This window comes from Nylanderia fulva, unplaced genomic scaffold (genome assembly GCF_048542155.1).
Source record: "Nylanderia fulva isolate GAGA-0341 unplaced genomic scaffold, ASM4854215v1 Scaffold1022, whole genome shotgun sequence".
In the NCBI taxonomy this organism is placed as follows: domain Eukaryota; kingdom Metazoa; phylum Arthropoda; class Insecta; order Hymenoptera; family Formicidae; genus Nylanderia; species Nylanderia fulva.
Genome location: NW_028189218.1, coordinates 14,249 through 32,157, shown reverse-complemented (window position 1 = coordinate 32,157; position 17,909 = coordinate 14,249). Strand labels below are relative to the sequence as shown.

The 17,909-nt window shown below is 39.8% G+C and overlaps 1 protein-coding gene across 1 annotated transcript; it reads right to left on the bottom strand.

The window, feature by feature from the left end:
• Positions 1-14,107: 14,107 nt before the first annotated feature.
• Positions 14,108-14,710, bottom strand: LOC146725134 (uncharacterized; the record flags this gene model as incomplete). Its single annotated transcript, XM_085484228.1, has 1 exon — positions 14,108-14,710. A coding segment is annotated over one exon (579 nt), but the record flags the coding sequence as incomplete, so codon positions are not given.
• Between the last annotated feature and the right edge of the window lie 3,199 nt (positions 14,711-17,909).

Here is a 17,909-nt window from a genome sequence, read left to right as displayed (position 1 = left end):
TTGAGAGATTTGGCCCCCGTTGTGTGTGTGTGTGTGTGTGTGTGAGAGAGAGAGAGAGAGAGAGAGAGAGAAAGAGAAAAAGAATATTTTACATATGCATATATATATATATATATAATAAAATTTATTAAATATAAAAAATATATTTTTTACACATAAAATGTTTTTTTATTGAAATAATCACAATTTTAAATGTGATATAACACAGTGTTCAAAAATTTTTAATTAAATTTTATTAAAGAAAATTACTTGAAATTTTTTACATTAAGAATTTAAAGGCTCCTTATTCTCTTGTAGAAATTTATCACTATGCCAATTAATCACTTATTTCGAGTATTTAAAATACTATAATATACAGTAATTTAATTATTCGAAATAAAAGTGATTAATTACTCGAAATAAAATTGATAAATTGGCGTTACTAGTAATAAATTTGTAACGGTTCACCTTTCCCGACGCCGCGGATCGGCTCGCCGGTTCCAGGATTCGGGAGGAAGGGGGAGATTCAGACTCGCTTATTCCTTATTAACAATACTTTGGTTTATTCAAAAAGAAACAAGTAAACAAAATGATTGTTGGCATAAAGCCTAAATAGAGAAACTTATTGACTACTCGGTATAAACGAAATGTTTGTTGGCATAAAGCCCTAAATAGAGAAACTTATTGACTACTCGGTATAAACAAAATAAGGAGGCGTATAGCCTGTAGCGGTGTCCGGAAATGATTTACAAATTACCCGGTATAACTTAGAGATACGGTGTACGGAGGCGTATAGCCTATGGCAGGAAGAGACCGGAAACCGGGAAACCCGGCGTAACAACGAGAAACCCGTTGCCCGGCGTGTAGCAGGAAGAGACCGGAAACCGGGAAACCCGGCGTGACAACGAGAAACCCGTTGCCCGGCGTGTAGCAGGAAGAGACCGGAAACCGGGAAACCCGGCGTAATGACGAGAAACCCGTCACCCGGCGTGTAGCAGGAAGAGACCGGAAACCGGGAAACCCGGCGTAACAACGAGAAACCCGTTGCCCGGCGTGTAGCAGGAAGAGACCGGAAACCGGGAAACCCGGCGTAACAACGAGAAACCCGTTGCCCGGCGTGTAGCAGGAAGAGACCGGAAACCGGGAAACCCGGCGTAATGACGAGAAACCCGTCACCCGGTGTATAGCAGGAAGAGACCGGAAACCGGGAAACCCGGCGTAACAACGAGAAACCCGTTGCCCGATACTAAAGGTAGGAGGCCAGAAACCGAGAAACCCGGCGTAACAACGAGAAGCCCGTTGCCTGGCTAGGAGGTCCGGAACAGGACTGGTGCCGGCTCATCCGTCGAGCCGGCTTATATACCCTGCCGGCGGTTCCCCCACTCTACCTCGAGGCTGTGGTGGGGGTAACGCCGGCGTCGTAGTGGGGCGCCTCTGGGGGGTTGTAGTGGGGCGCCCCTGGGGTAGGGTGACCCGTGTATCAGTTATGATTTTGCGCTTAGGGGCTCCTTAGGCGCCATAGCCTCAAGTGGCGGGCGGGTGATCGGCCCGCGAGGCGTTAGTAACGGCTACGCCGTTACACTACCCCCTCTCTAGACGGCGGATCGTACGGGGTCGGCCGAATCGGTCGAACCGTACTATCCACCGTCCAGTGGGGGAGGTGGCTCGGAACTTCCGAGTAGCGTGGGCGCAGTGCCACGGGACCGCCACCACGTGCCCGTCGTCAAGGGTAACCATGACGACAGGCGACGCGGGAGGCGGCCTGCGGACCTCCCGAGCTGGTGGTTGGGAGGAGGGCGCCGCCACTGCTGTGACGGCGCCCACCCCCGCCACCCTCTCGGGGAGGGCCCGGGCTGGCTGCGCCCGAGGAACGGCGGGACGCCGCGGTAGTTCGGCCCGGACTCCCCTCGGCCGTGGACCCGGCGGTGGCGGCGGCATGGTCAGCAGGATAGCCCTTCGGCGCTCCCGCTGCCCGTCCGACCGCTGGACCGAGACCCCCGGCCGAGGGAGCCGGACCGACGCCGCTGGGGCCTGGTTGACAGGCGGCCCCTTTGGCTCGTCAGCCGTTCCTTCACTCTCCTCCGAGGAGGAGATATCACCAAAAAGCGCTTTGATGGTCGGTTGACTCATCGCAGCAATATGAGCCGGGTCATTGACCCGGCTCCCCTTATATACCCCTACGGGGGGTCTTTGAATGCGAGAAAACCGAATTCCCCCTGCGGACCCTAGCGGCGGGGGGTCGGACCTCGTGGCCCGTCTGTGTCGGTGATTAGTCGCGGGAGCGCCGCGAGATGGCGCGTGGTGCGCTGGGGGGGCCCGTAGCGATGGGCTCGGGCCTTCGTCGTTCCTGTCTTCGGCGGTCGGCCTCTTCGTATCCGGTGGCTCGGATGCTCAGATCCCCGACGCTGAGCACGTCCGCCCGACGGATGTACAATTGGTACTCCGGATCCATGTTTTCGTAGAGCTGTTCCAGTTGGTCTAGGGGTGAATATCCCCCGGCGCGCCGCATCATGGTCAGGACCTCGGTGGCGTACTTTTGGAAGGACTCTTTAGGGCGTTGTTGACGTCCCTGGATCGTCCTTTTCATCTGTCTCTCATACCCGCTTGGCAGGTATTGCTGGCGGACAGCTTGGCGAAAGTCGGCCCAGCTGGCTATGGTATCGCGGATGTTGCGATACCACAGCAGGGCGTCTCCCCGTAAGAGTTCGGGTAGCCCTAACAGCATCTGGGCGTCGGTGTAGCCGTAGCCCAGGCACAGCTCTTCCGTACGCTCGAGGAATGCCAGGGGGTCCTTGCCCTCGAAGTGGCACCCCCATTTTCGGATCTGGTCCATGATCCTGGCTGGTTCAACAGGTGTCGGGGTGGTAGCTTCTTCGTCTTTGGTTGGGCTTCCGGTGGCCATTTCGACGTTGATAGTGGGCACAGGTAGGTGAGTTCGAAATAGCGCGGGGTTTTGCCCGACAAATCGGCGGAGGCGTCGGCGGACCTCGTCTAAAGTTCCTTGGCTATCGATTCCGTGTCTTTTGGCCAAGGCAATAGCTTCGGTTTTTGATAATTGATTTACCCACGCGGGCATCTAGATAGGCTTAAGCGAGTCGGGATCTCCACTGGGCAGGTCCCTGTTCGGGCGCCATGTAACGGTTCACCTTTCCCGACGCCGCGGATCGGCTCGCCGGTTCCAGGATTCGGGAGGAAGGGGGAGATTCAGACTCGCTTATTCCTTATTAACAATACTTTGGTTTATTCAAAAAGAAACAAGTAAACAAAATGATTGTTGGCATAAAGCCTAAATAGAGAAACTTATTGACTACTCGGTATAAACGAAATGTTTGTTGGCATAAAGCCCTAAATAGAGAAACTTATTGACTACTCGGTATAAACAAAATAAGGAGGCGTATAGCCTGTAGCGGTGTCCGGAAATGATTTACAAATTACCCGGTATAACTTAGAGATACGGTGTACGGAGGCGTATAGCCTATGGCAGGAAGAAACCGGAAACCGGGAAACCCGGCGTAATGACGAGAAACCCGTCACCCGGTGTATAGCAGGAAGAGACCGGAAACCGGGAAACCCGGCGTAACAACGAGAAACCCGTTGCCCGGCGTGTAGCAGGAAGAGACCGGAAACCGGGAAACCCGGCGTGACAACGAGAAACCCGTTGCCCGGCGTGTAGCAGGAAGAACCGGAAACCGGGAAACCCGGCGTAATGACGAGAAACCCGTCACCCGGCGTGTAGCAGGAAGAGACCGGAAACCGGGAAACCCGGCGTAACAACGAGAAACCCGTTGCCCGGCGTGTAGCAGGAAGAGACCGGAAACCGGGAAACCCGGCGTAACAACGAGAAACCCGTTGCCCGGCGTGTAGCAGGAAGAGACCGGAAACCGGGAAACCCGGCGTAATGACGAGAAACCCGTCACCCGGTGTATAGCAGGAAGAGACCGGAAACCGGGAAACCCGGCGTAACAACGAGAAACCCGTTGCCCGATACTAAAGGTAGGAGGCCAGAAACCGAGAAACCCGGCGTAACAACGAGAAGCCCGTTGCCTGGCTAGGAGGTCCGGAACAGGACTGGTGCCGGCTCATCCGTCGAGCCGGCTTATATACCCTGCCGGCGGTTCCCCCACTCTACCTCGAGGCTGTGGTGGGGGTAACGCCGGCGTCGTAGTGGGGCGCCTCTGGGGGTTGTAGTGGGGCGCCCCTGGGGTAGGGTGACCCGTGTATCAGTTATGATTTTGCGCTTAGGGGCGCCTTAGGCGCCATAGCCTCAAGTGGCGGGCGGGTGATCGGCCCGCGAGGCGTTAGTAACGGCTACGCCGTTACAAATTTCTATAAGGGTTGAAATAAAGTATAAGAGATAAATAGGCTATATGTGAGCCGTATGCAAAATGTGAGATGTAAGACGCATATTGAAATTTAATTTTTCGATATAACTTTCAAAAATGTACACGAGGTACAAAAAATTAGCTTGGACATTTGTAAGACTTAAAATTGGGATTAATTCTCAATTCTATTAATTAAATTTCGATATAACACACCTTACATCCGCGCACGGCTCACATATAGCCCATTTATTAGTGCAATTTTTAAGTTCCTTATTTTTCAAAGTTCACCTTTTTAAATTATCAAATATTTTTGGTACGTTTTCAAGAATTTTATATTTTTACTTACCGCAAAGATTCATCTTTATATTTAAATAACATGAATAATTATGTAATTAATTTAAACTGGAATGTATATACATTGTAAAGTTATTATATATTTTTATAAAATATTTAGATAAATAGATATATATATAAAATAAATTATTTATCTCTAAATAATTATTTAATTCAAATATATTTAAACGTATATTCAAAAAAGGTAATATAAGGCACAAAGAATTAAATTTAGGAAATTAAAAAAATTTAAAGTTAAATAAAAATTTTTAATTTAAATTAAAAAATAAAAGTAAAAATAAAAGTAAAAAAAATGTAATGTACAAAAAATACTTAGCGCTGTTTTTGTATTGTTATTTTAACACATTAGTAAATAAAATAAAATATAAATCAAAGTATAGACTAATTTTTTTACTGCAATACGCTTCAATAGAAATCTATAAACATATTACGTGGCTCGATATTCGAATGACATGTGGCTAGCTGAACATATCGATATACATGTATGAAATATATGTATATAATGTAACATGCAATAATTGTCATATTAAACAGATTCAACGATTCTGGCAATGTGAATGGGCTAAGTGAAAATTATAAAAATGAATTTACTATACATTAATATATGCTAAAGACGTATACATATACATATATATGTTATTAATATATGTATACCAGGGTTGGGAAGTAACGAGTTACTTGTAACGAAGTTACAGTTACAGTTACTTTTTTTCGGTAACTATAACTTAACTTCGTTACTTTTTTCCATCTGTAACTGTAACTGTAACTTAGTTACATTTTTTTAGTAACTAGTAACTATTTTAATAGTTACTTTATTAGTTACTTTTTTTGGAAACATGCGCTAAAAGTATTGTTTAAGTATGGTAGCCGTTATATTATTAAATTAAATTTTGATAACAGTAGCATATGGATCTTCATATGATTTAATCTTTTACCTAAAATTTTCATTTTGTGTACATAAAATAATATAACACATAATTAAGATCGACCAATCACAGTCAAATATTTAAAAAAATTCTTAAAGATAATAATTGATCGATTTGCTTGCGACTTTGCGATTACCATTTAGTAACTTACTATAACTATTTTTACTGTTGTATATAAAGATCATTCATACATTGATGTTAATTGCAAAGTCGCAAGCAAATCGATCAATATTACATTCAAGAATTTTTTTAAATACTTGACTGTAATTGTGCATAAAATGTAAGCTCCTTATATTTAAAACAATGTATAATTATTTTTAAAAAGTAACTGAAAAGTAACGACTCGTTACTTTTAGAGTAACTGTAACTGTAACGAGTTATTTTTTAAAATCGGTAACTTGTAACTGTAACTAGTTATTTTTTCAATGAAATAACTGTAACTGTAACTAGTTACTTTTACAAAGTAACTTTCCCAACCCTGATGTATACATATATTAATTAATGTATATGGAGCATTTCAAAGTGTTTAATTGATCAATCAAAATATAAATGAATAAAAATTTCTTTATTCTCATACATGTTTTAAAGCATTTGCAATGTTTTCCTGATCGCAATCAAAGTTTCGAGATAGATGTTTAAAGCGCATTATTTCATTATGAATTTTTTTATAAAAAAGATTCAAATATAATTTCATGATTCTTTAATTTCGACTTATTTTGACTTCATCATTTCACTCTCCAAAGATAGGATGCGACTTCTGTGTGTGATATATTCTGTATATACACATTTCGTTACTAATCATCATTTTTAAGGACGTTTCGTAGTCAAAGGGCTATAATACAAAAACAGCGCTAAGTATTTTTTGTACATTACATTTTTTTTACTTTTATTTTTACTTTTATTTTTTAATTTAAATTAAAAATTTTTATTTAACTTTAAATTTTTTTAATTTCCTAAATTTAATTCTTTGTGCCTTATATTACCTTTTTTGAATATACGTTTAAATATATTTGAATTAAATAATTATTTAGAGATAAATAATTTATTTTTTATATATATCTATTTATCTAAATATTTTATAAAAATATATAATAACTTTACAATGTATATACATTCCAGTTTAAATTAATTACATAATTATTCATGTTATTTAAATATAAAGATGAATAAATATATATATATATATATTTTACTGAATTTATTTTGTTATTGTATATATTATAAACGTTTTAAAATAAAGCAATAATTATACATTTGTATCATTATAAGAAATTTATCTAAATATTATATATTATGTTGTCACTTACTTAGTGCAACTTTTTGATTTGACTACTTTTTGATGCTAATATTTTAACCTTTTTTCTCGTATTATCAATATAATTATTTAGCGCAATTTTTTGATTTCACTACTTTTTGATGCTAATATTTTAATTTTTTTCTAGTATTATTAACAAAAATAAAATATAATTTATAAATATAATTTTTGAGAAAATATTTTTGATAATGATTAATTTTTGCAAAGAATTATTTTGGCTATAAACATAATTTTTGAGAAGATTATATTTTTTATTATTATAAAGAACTATTTTTGCTGACGAAAGATATAACTTAGCGCTTTTTTTTTACATCTGTGATGTCTTTTTTTGTGGGATTTCACATATTTTTGCAAAGATCATTAAACAAAATGCATTAAATAAATGTATATTTTTTTATATTTATAATGAGAGAAGACGAGAGAGAGCAAGAGGACCCAAGAGAGAGAGCGGGAGAGAGCAAGAGGGAGCAAGAGGGAGCAAGAGAGAGCGAGAGAAAGCGGGAGAGAGCAAGAGAGAGCGAGAGAGAGCGAGAGAGAGCGATAGAGAGCGATAGAAAGCGGGAGAGAGCGAGAGAGAGCGATAGAGAGCGATAGAAAGCGGGAGAGAGCGAGAGAGAGCGGAAAAAAACGAGAGAGAGCGAAAGAGAACGAGAGAGAGCGGGAGAGAACAAAAGAAGGCGAGAAACAGCGAGAGAAAGCGAGAAAGAGCGAGAAAAACCGAGAAAGAGCGAGAGAAGACGAGAGAGAGCAAGAGAACGCGAGAGAGAGCGGGAGAGAGTGAGAAAACGCGAGAGAGAGCGGGAGAGAGCGAGAGAACGCGAGAGAGAGCGGGAGAGAGCGAGAGAACGCGAGAGAGAGCGGGAGAAAGCGAGAGAACGCGAGCGAAAGCGGGAGAGAGCGAAAGAACGCGAGAGAGAGCGAAAGAAAGCGAGAGAGAGCGAGAGTAAGCGAAAAAAACCGAGAAAGAGCGAGAGAAGACGAGAGAGAGCGAGAGAGAGCGAGAGAAAGCGAGAGAAGGCGATAGAGAGCGAGAAAAAGCGATAGAGAGCGGGAGAAAGCGAGAGAGAGCGAAAGAGAGCGAGAGAGAGCGAGAGAGAACGAGAGAGAGCGGGAGAGGACGAGAGAAGGCGAGAAACAGCGAGAGAAAGCGAGAGAGAGCGGGAGAACGCGAGAGAGTGCGGGAGAGAGCGGGAAAGAGCAAGAGAGAGCGAGAGAGAGCGAGAGAGGGCGAGAGAGGGCGAGAGAAAGCGAGAGAACGGGAGAGAACGAGAGAAGGCGAGAAACAGCGTGAGAAAGCGAGAGAGAGCGAAAAAAACCGAGAGAGAGCGAGAGAAGACGAGAGAGAGCGAGAGAACGCGAGAGAGAGCGGCAGAGAGCAAGAGGGAGCGAGAGACAGCGAGAGAGGGCGAGAGAGAGCGAGAGAGAGCGATACAAAGCGGGAGAGAGCGAGAGAAAGCGAAAGAAAGCGAGAGAGAGCGGGAGAGAACGAGAGAGAGCGAGAAACAGCGAGAGAAAGCGAAAAAAACCGAGAGAGAGTGAGAGAAGACGAGAGGGAGCGAGAGAGAGCGAGAGAGGCCGAGAGAACGCGAGAGAGAGCGGGAGAGAGCGAGAGAGACCGGAAGAAAGCGAGAGAGCGAGAGAGAACGAGAGAAGGCGAGAAACAGCGAGAGAAAGTGAGAAAGAGCGAAAAAAACCGAGAGAGAGCGAGAGACGACGAGAGAGAGCGAGAGAACGCGAAGAGAGAGTGGGAGAGAGCGAGAGAACGCGAGAGAGAGCGGCAGAGAGCGAGAGAACGCGAGAGAGCGGTAGAGAGCAAGAGAGAGCGAGAGACAGCGAGAGAAAGCGAGAGAGGGCGAGAGAGAGCGAAAAAAGACGTGGGAAAGCAAGAGAGAAAGGGTGAAAGAGGGGGGAGAGAGAGGGTGAGAGAGGGGAGAGAGAGAGAGAGAGAGAGTGAGAGAGAGCAAGAATTTATTTTTTGTTTGGTTGCTTAAAAGGTTAAGCAGCTGAGGAAAATGTCACTATACTAGGATGGGTGACCGCGGATAAGGTAAAGCAGCTTCGGACAGAATCACTTTGTCGGGATGGGTCATCGGGACAAGTACGACGCCGTATCTTAAAAAAAAGTGACACCTTTTCGACCAAAAAATAACTTGAAAAATTCATATCTCCGCAACCAATAGAGCTATCAAGTTCCTTAAGGTCTCATTTTACTCGGAAAAAATCGCGCTTTCGATTGATATGGTCATCTTTTGAAAAATATGTTTCCGTTCATGAAATATTTCAAATTTTTGTTTTCAAGGTTACGAAAATCGTGTTACGTCCGGTAAAGGATACACAGTAGCGTCCTACGGATAATTTTCGCTATTGTTTCGATATTTTCGCTATCTTTTCGATATCTTTCGATATTTTTTTTTGTTTTTTTGTAGATTGTATTTTAATTTGACGAATAAAAGATATAACTTAGCGAGACGCTACCGCGTCTCCTGATATACTCGTACCTACTAAAAAATACCTAAACTATTATTTGCAATTATATTATATTTTATATTATTCTTGCATATGAATCAATGGCATGATGATAAAACCATCGTCGTAAGGAAATTTCACACATTTCCCTTTAATGTCGTGAATATTGACTGTGTACAAATCATATGACAAATGTTGTGTTTGCTGAATATTAAATAATTCTGAGGAACAAGGTGAACTGAAAAATGGTTTTGATTCAATGAATTTTCTTCCCTTTAAAAAGATTTCTGAAGTCTTGATTTCTTTATAAATACTTTCGACACAAAATACACAATTGTTTTTTAACATAACGCAATTATCTTTATCACATGTGCTTAGTTCAAACTTTTCAATGATTACTGTTTTGTAGAATATAAAATCTTGTTTATGAAATTGATCAGTACATTGCTGACGTAAAATTGGATACGTTTTTTCATTATCATTGTTTTGCATATATTCTTGTTCTTTTAACCTATTACAAATTTGTTGTAAAGGATTTCTTGTAGCTTGAATTGTTTTTTTTATCTCAAATAAATAATTTTCATATTTAAAACAACTGAAAGTGTCAAGTGGACCATGTTGCAAGCAATCTATGGGCAAATGTATAAGGCCATGAACATTATGAGTAATATATTCTTTTCCGTAAAGTATTGCATATTTTTGAACAAAGTATTCGAGTAGTTTCAATGAATAATTATTATAAATTCTGTATAATGCAGGACTGCATAAAATTCGAATAGCGCAGGATAAGGCCATGAAATGTGTGTATATATTTTTGTTTGCAATCTTTTTTAAAACAATTGGTCCGGTGTATAATAAAAATTGCCTTAATTCAGTGGCTTTATAGTATTCAATGTCCTCTAAACTTCTTGGCAAGCGTGGAAAATCTTTCGGCACATAATTCTTCAAAAACAATAATTGATTATTAATATCATTTTTATCAGTCTCGGGTAAACGATGATTTTTTTTCCCTCTTATCCAAAACATAATTAATCTTTTAACTACGCCTAGAAATACAAGATGCATGCCATCGAGAGGAACTTGAGATACGAAACCAATATTTAGCTTTTCGAAAGGACTTGTATCTTTATGGAATTCCTCATCTAATTTATTTCTGATACTGAAATCAGTCCGCAATTGTGCATTTGTTTGTAAAAAAGTCATTCTTCCAGCACAAAATTTCGGGCAACGCGTCGACCAGCTCGCTATGAATTTATACGATTCAATGATAGAGGGAGAAAACCAAACGAGCTCAGAGAAACGCACTATCTTACAAACGATCCAAACCCAAGCATTATTAAATTTTCAATTAGGGCTACGAAGCGACTTAAAGGTACTCGTACGCTCACAACGATATACGACGTTTCAAGAAGCGATAGCCGGCGCGAGCGCGGAAGAGAGATTTATCGGACCTAGCACGTCACGGGCAACTAATTCCTCGCTAAATAAGTTTGAATCAACGCGGTCAGGACAGCGAACGACGGGACAATGTTATAGATGTGGAAAACCCGGACATTACGGACGAGACTGTCGTAGCACAATCAACGTTCTGCCGAAACCGGAAAAATCCTCGCGCGTATCCGCCATCGAAAAATTTTGCAACCATTGCAAAAAACGTGGACATAACCGCGAAGAATGTTGGGAATTAAACGGACGACCGAAAAATAATACGCCCCCACGGAACAAGCCAGAGGATCGAAAAAAACCGCGAAGTATTAATAAAATAGATAATCAAAAAATCCGGCAGGAGAGAAATTCCGAGTCCGAACGTAGCAGCGATGAAGACGGAGAGCGCGGAGATAAGATTAAGAAGACTCGCGCGCTCGAATATCAGGTGACACACGTGCGCCGAACGCCGAGAGAAAGAGCGAGTTTAAATATAATTACTCTGCCTATGCGAGAAGCAAAACGCGGAAGAGTAAATATGCTTTACGATTCGGGAGCTACGATTTCATTGATAAAAGTGAAACACTTGAAGGGCGAGACCAAAATTTACAATAATAAAATAACCCTCGTTGGAATAACCGGTCATAAAGCAAAGACGATCGGAAAAATATACGCGACAATTGAGCTAAACGGAAACAAGATAAAACACGCGATTTACGTCGTGAAAGATGATTTCCCAATGGAATATGACGGGATCATAGGAATCGATTTCCTCCAGAAGCAGCAAGTCACGTGCGATTACAAAAAACGCGAATTACAAATCGGAAACGCCGTCCTAAAATTGCAACCGTACAACAAAATTATCTTAAAACCGCGTAGTGAAACAATTATACACGCAATAACAAATGATAATAAAACAAGGATCATTCGAGCCAAAGAAACCGCCCCAGGAATCTATATCGGACGATGTTTGGTAGAACCGAAGAATTACCAATGTCCCATCAGTGTAATTAATACAACTGATAAGCCGGTCGAGATACACACACCCCTCGTAACCGTAGAAGACGCTTGCGAAGATAACGCGCACAAATTGTACACGATACATATAGACGAGACTCCGAATCAATTAACGCGTGACGAACGAATTTGACAATTGTTACACACAAAGCATTTAAACGAGGAAGAAAGGAAAGCAATACAGAAAATATGCGAAGAATATAGCGACGTGTTTTATTTAAGCGGAGAACCACTGTCATGCACAGCAACGCTAAAACACGTGATAAGCACGCGCGCCGATACCTCACCCGTCAATGTGAGACCGTATCGCCTTCCCGAAAAACACAAATCAGAAGTGAACAAACAAGTACAAGAAATGCTAAAAGACGGAATTATTAGTACAAGCATTAGCCAGTGGAATGCACCGTTATTAGTAGTGACAAAAAAGACTGACGCAACAGGCAAACCGCGATTAAGAGTAGTAGTCGATTTCCGAAAGTTAAATGAATTGACTATAGGCGACTCATTCCCACTGCCGAATATTACCGATATTTTGGATCAGCTGGGAAACGCGAAGTATTTTACGACGCTCGACCTTGCATCTGGATATCACCAGATACCGATGGCCGAGCGCGACAAAAATAAAACAGCCTTCTCGACTCCCTACGGACACTACGAGTTTAATAGAATGCCGTTTGGACTTAAAAACGCGCCTGCGACTTTCCAACGACTTATGAACTCAGTGCTAACCGGGATACAAGGACTCCGATGTCTCGTTTATCTCGACGACATCGTTATATACGGATCCAGTTTAGAGGATCACAACAGAAGACTCGCGGAAGTATTACAACGCCTACGGAAACATAGTCTCAAACTACAGCCTGACAAATGCGAATTTTTACGAAAAGAGGTAATATACCTTGGACATATTATTTCCGAAAACGGTATACTGCCAGATCCGTCGAAATTAGAGGCGGTAAAAAATTTTCCGACACCACGGAAAGTAAAAGACGTACAATCGTTTATCGGACTAACGGGTTATTACCGGAAATTTATAGAAAATTTTTCGCGAATCGCAAAACCGTTAACAAAATTAACGAAGAAAACGGAAACGTTCGAATGGAAAAACAAACAACAAATTGCGTTTGAAAAATTAAAGGAAAAATTAACGACAGCGCCAGTGCTAAAGTATCCGGATTTCAATGAAGAATTCAACGTGACTACCAGTAGGTATACTAGGAGAGTTCTAACTCAGGGGCAATGAGGTGGGGAGAGGGGCGGGGGGGAATCGATGGCGAGGGGGGTGACGTCACGCGGGGGAGGGGGTCTTATCAGTAGATAAGCTTATCTTTTGTTTATAAACATATCAGATAACCTGATAAGGGGATCATGTTACCTGATATATTTATAAACAAGATAAGATAAGGGGATCATGTTACTTGATATGTTCATAAACAAGATAAGATAAGATAAGCGGCGTCTTTGAGCGGTATCAAAGTTTTCATAAATTTTCTCCGAAAATCCAAGATAAGATAAGCTAAGTTTTCGAATCCAAGATAAGCGGCGTCTTTGTAAGGTATCAAAGATAAGCGGCGTCTTTGTAAGGTATCAAAGATAAGCTTGAGCGGTATCTAAGTTTTCATAAATTTTCTCCGAAGATAAGATAATTCTGCGAATGGCTGCCGCCGTTTCAGAATCCAAGCTTGAGCGCCGACAATCGGATATCTAAGTTTGATAAGATAATTCTGCGAATTACTAAGAACAAAAGGTTCGCCGACAATCAAGCGGGTTGATCCGTACAGGTTGCGACATGTTTGCGCGGCGTGTCAATCCAGGCTTGGATCTCTCTCTCGCCGCTGCATCTCTCGCCGCAGGCCCGAGCCGCCGAATCTCTCTCTCGCCGCTGCATCTCTCGCCGCAGGCCCGAGCCGCCACATCCGATCTCTCTCGCCGCCGCGCGCTACCTCTCTCTCTCGCTCCGATGGGAGAGCGCGTATACCGCCGCGCGCTGAATCCAGGCTTGGATCTCTCTCACTCTTGAATGCATGCTGCATCCAGGCTTGGATCTCTCTCTCTCTCTCTCTCTCTCTCTCTCGAAGGCGTGCGTCTCTCTTACTCTTAATGTCGCATGCGCCTCGTAAGATAAAATTATCGATTCTGCCGCAGCATGGATGGTCTTATCTCGTAAGATAAAAATATCGATTTTTTTCTCGCTGAATGCATTGTCCTTGACACAATAATTATATCTCGCAAAGTATGTAACGGGTGGCGCGCAAATAAAGTACACCATGATATATACATATAAGTATTTATTCGTCTTATATTTAATACATAATTATGTAGTTTTATTACATATTAAAAACTAAAGCCACCAGCTCGCAATCGACAAGTTGGTGCATGTTGAAGGCATTGCTAGCGCGTATCGCATTCGACAATTCTCTCGCATTCGTTACAGTGGATGCAATATTAAAGAATTGAGTATATTTGATATCAACCGTTGCGACGAGCCTCGTCAATCGATCGTACATTATTTCGATACATGAATCGAGCTCGAACATACGATGTAACGTCGATTCGACCATCATCATGCGCACGTCCGCCGATTCGAGACTTATGAGCTTGGTGCCGTTTATCTTGTGAAATCGCACTGTTAGCGGCCCGACACTTATGCAATTATACACATCGTTGTTGGAGGTGGAGTCATTGTTCAGGTAATTGTGAATAGCGTGGCGTTGCTCGTAGAGTCCTTTCCACGTTTCGAGAGATAGTAATAGCTGTTTTCCCCGATGATCTCCTATGGCGATCTCCACGTAACTCGGCGGATCCACTCTGATGCCGATTTCGAGGAATTTGAATTCCGTTGCCGTCAATGCGTATCGTCTTCCAAGTATGCGAACCGCACGAGGCTCCAGCGAAACGCTGTAAAAATTAGATGAAAATTAAAACTAAATTAGGAAAAAAAGAAATTATAACTCATAAAAAAAATATAGAATATAAAAAAAAAATATATAAAATAAAATTAAAAAAAACATTTTTTTTTTAAAATAATCGTGACCCCGCTGGGAAAAATTTTCAAAAAGATTTTTTAACCCATCTTAAGTTTCATTTTGAAACGTTTTCTGAAACAAAAAGCGGGTCCTAAGTTAAATCGTGTTTTTTGTATTTAAAGGGAGGTTAAAGGGTTTTTTTTAAAAATTACCAGGGAAGGGGGTTTCTGGTCCAATATAAATGTTTACCTTTTTTTTAAAAAAAACCAAAAATGCCCCAGAAAGTTAATCTTTTATTTCCCTTTTTCAGGTTAAAATTGCAAACGGTGAGGTATTTAAAAAACGTAGTAAAAAATGTACCTTTTTATGCGTGGTACTATTGAAAAAATCATAAAGTCCCTTAAAAAAGAATGTCAAATTGTAAAGGGGGTTAAAATTCTGTCTCAAGATCAGCCAAAACTAAGTTGAAAAAATGGGAAAAGGGGGGGGATCCATTGGGTCCGTATCTGTCATAAAATTGATCGTTGAAACAAAAATGTAGATTTAATACACCCGGGTTCCCCAAAAAAAAATTTTTTGTAAACAAAAATTTGGTTAATAAAATATTTTTCCCAAACTTTTTAATATTTTAAGATAATTCCTTAGGAAGGTTTGGAATAAAAAAGTGAGTAAGAGAAATTAACTTTTTTTTACTTCAATCCAAAAATTTTGATTTTTTCGAAAAACCCCCAACCGTTTTAAATATGGAAAAGGTTTTTGTAATTGTCGTTCCAATATATGAAAAAAACGGCTTTTACTGTACCGGGTCCCAAGGGACGAAACAATTATACTAAGGCGCGTTAACTTTTGAATTTTCGGAACCGTAACCGGGAAGTTCCCTGGGGTTTAAAGTGTTTATATTATTTATCAATCAATTTTTTTCTCGCCATGATTTGAAAAGAATTGTTTCCCCAAAAATTTTTTGAGCGGATTTTTTTTAGTTTAGTAAGCCCCCTGATCATTAGTAAAAATTCTTTGTTATATAACTGTTGTCCAAATAACTGTTTTTGACCCTTATGGGCTCCCCGAAAAAATGTCTCTTTTCCCGTAAAAATTTTGACTTTTTTAAATTTTTTAAAATGTATCTTTTAGTAGTAGGGGGTTTTTTTTTGCTAAGAAACATACCCTTTGTTACCTCGTTTTTTGTTCAAAAAGGGTTTAGGAATTTAGTGAAAAATTCTAGGTTTTAGATCGAAAAAAATGTTAGTGGGTCTTTTAAATTCGTGAGCGAAACCCGAATTTTCACCTAAGCAAAAAAACTCTAGAATGTTTTCCGCCAACATTTTATCGATTAGCTAAAAACCTAAAAATTTTGCACAGATTCCAAATTTCCTTTGAAGAAAAGAAACAGGTAAAAAAAGGGGAAAATTGGATTTTTTAGCAAAAAAAAACACCTAGTACATGTAGATCATTATAAAAAATCTAAAAAAGTCTGTTTCTACTAAACGAGGGACATTTTAGTTACGAACCCGATAAGGGCAAACTCAGTTATGGAAAAAACAGTTATATAACAAAATAAGTTCATAAGTGATCAGGGTCTATCAAAACTAAAAAAAGATCCGTCAAGAAAGTTTCGGGAGAATAATTCTTTTAAATCAATCATGGCGAGATAATAAATTTTTTGTAAAAGACTTTAAAAAATTAAATACCACAAATGGGAACCCCTTCCCGGTTAGGTCCCCAAAATTAAAAAAAGTTACGGCCTTTGTATTTTTTTTCGTATTGGGGCCCCGGTTACGACAGCACTTTTTTACATGAATTTGGAACGATCATTACAAAAACTTCTCACTTTTAAAAAGGTTGGACTTGCGAATAAAATAAAAGGAATTGAGTTTTGAAGATAATGAAATTAAAATTTTCTACGTCATTCTTTATCCAAACTCCTGGGAATTAGTTTTAAAAGATTGAAAAAACGTTGGAAAATTTTTCATAAAAACACAAATTTTTTTTGCCCCCCAATTTTTTGGAAAAACGCTTTTTTAAAAATCTACTATTTTCTTTTTTAACGTAATTTTATGAAAAGAAGGTCCCAATGGTCCCCCCTTTCACCTTTTTTGCAGACTTTTAGGGACTTAGACGAAGTTTAAGCTTTTTACAATTTTAAATTTAGTTTTATGGTCGTTATGATATTTTTTCAATATACCACGAAAAAAAATGGAAAAATTTTTTACACGTTTTAAAAAATACCAACCGTTGCAAATTTTTTCACAAAACAGAGGGTAAATAAAAAATTTTAAATTTCTGGTACTTGGGTTTTTTAAAAATGGAAAAAAAATTTCTATTGGGGGACAAAAACCCCCTTCTCGGAGAAATTTTTTTTAAAATACCTTTAAAAAAAAACTTTAAAAAAAAATTTTTCCGTTAAAACTTGTCGACCACCTTTTTTGTTATCAGATAAACGATTTCATAATGGAAATTAGATGGTAAAAAAAATTTTGTTTAAAAATGTTCCCTGGACGGTCTTTGAGCAAAAATTAAAAAGAACAGTTTTTTTGAAAATTCATAATTTTGTTGAAAAATAATGTATTTTATTTTTGTCTGTTTTAAGCGATTTAAGAACCTAAGGGAGACTATTTAGAGATCTATTAAGAAAAGGTTTTGGTTATTTAAACGTTCCCAAAAAAAAATTGATATTTTTTTTTTAAACCCCGAAAAGAAAATTCCCCAAAACCCCATATGACGAATAGTTATAAAGTTGACGCAAGACTGTGACGCCACATAACGGACAAAAAAAAAGAACAATATGGATTTTAAAGAAAAAATGAAAATATAAAAGCTGTCAGCAATCAAAATGATAACCCAAACATAGAAATTATTTTTCGCATGACTTTAATACAAAACTTAAAATTTTACAGGGAAAAAAACAAAACTAGGAAAAGAAGATTGAAAAAATTTTTTTTAAAAAAAAAAATTTAAATAACACGATAAACCCCAAAAAAGCAAGGAATTTGAACCCGATCATGATAGAAAAAAAAGTTTTTTTAATTAGTTCGTCTTTACCATCCATAAACCAAAACGTTTACGTGACAATTTTTTATTTTGAAATATGTAAAATGGAAAAAAATTAATTATTTTTGATTAAATTTGAAGGACGTTAAAT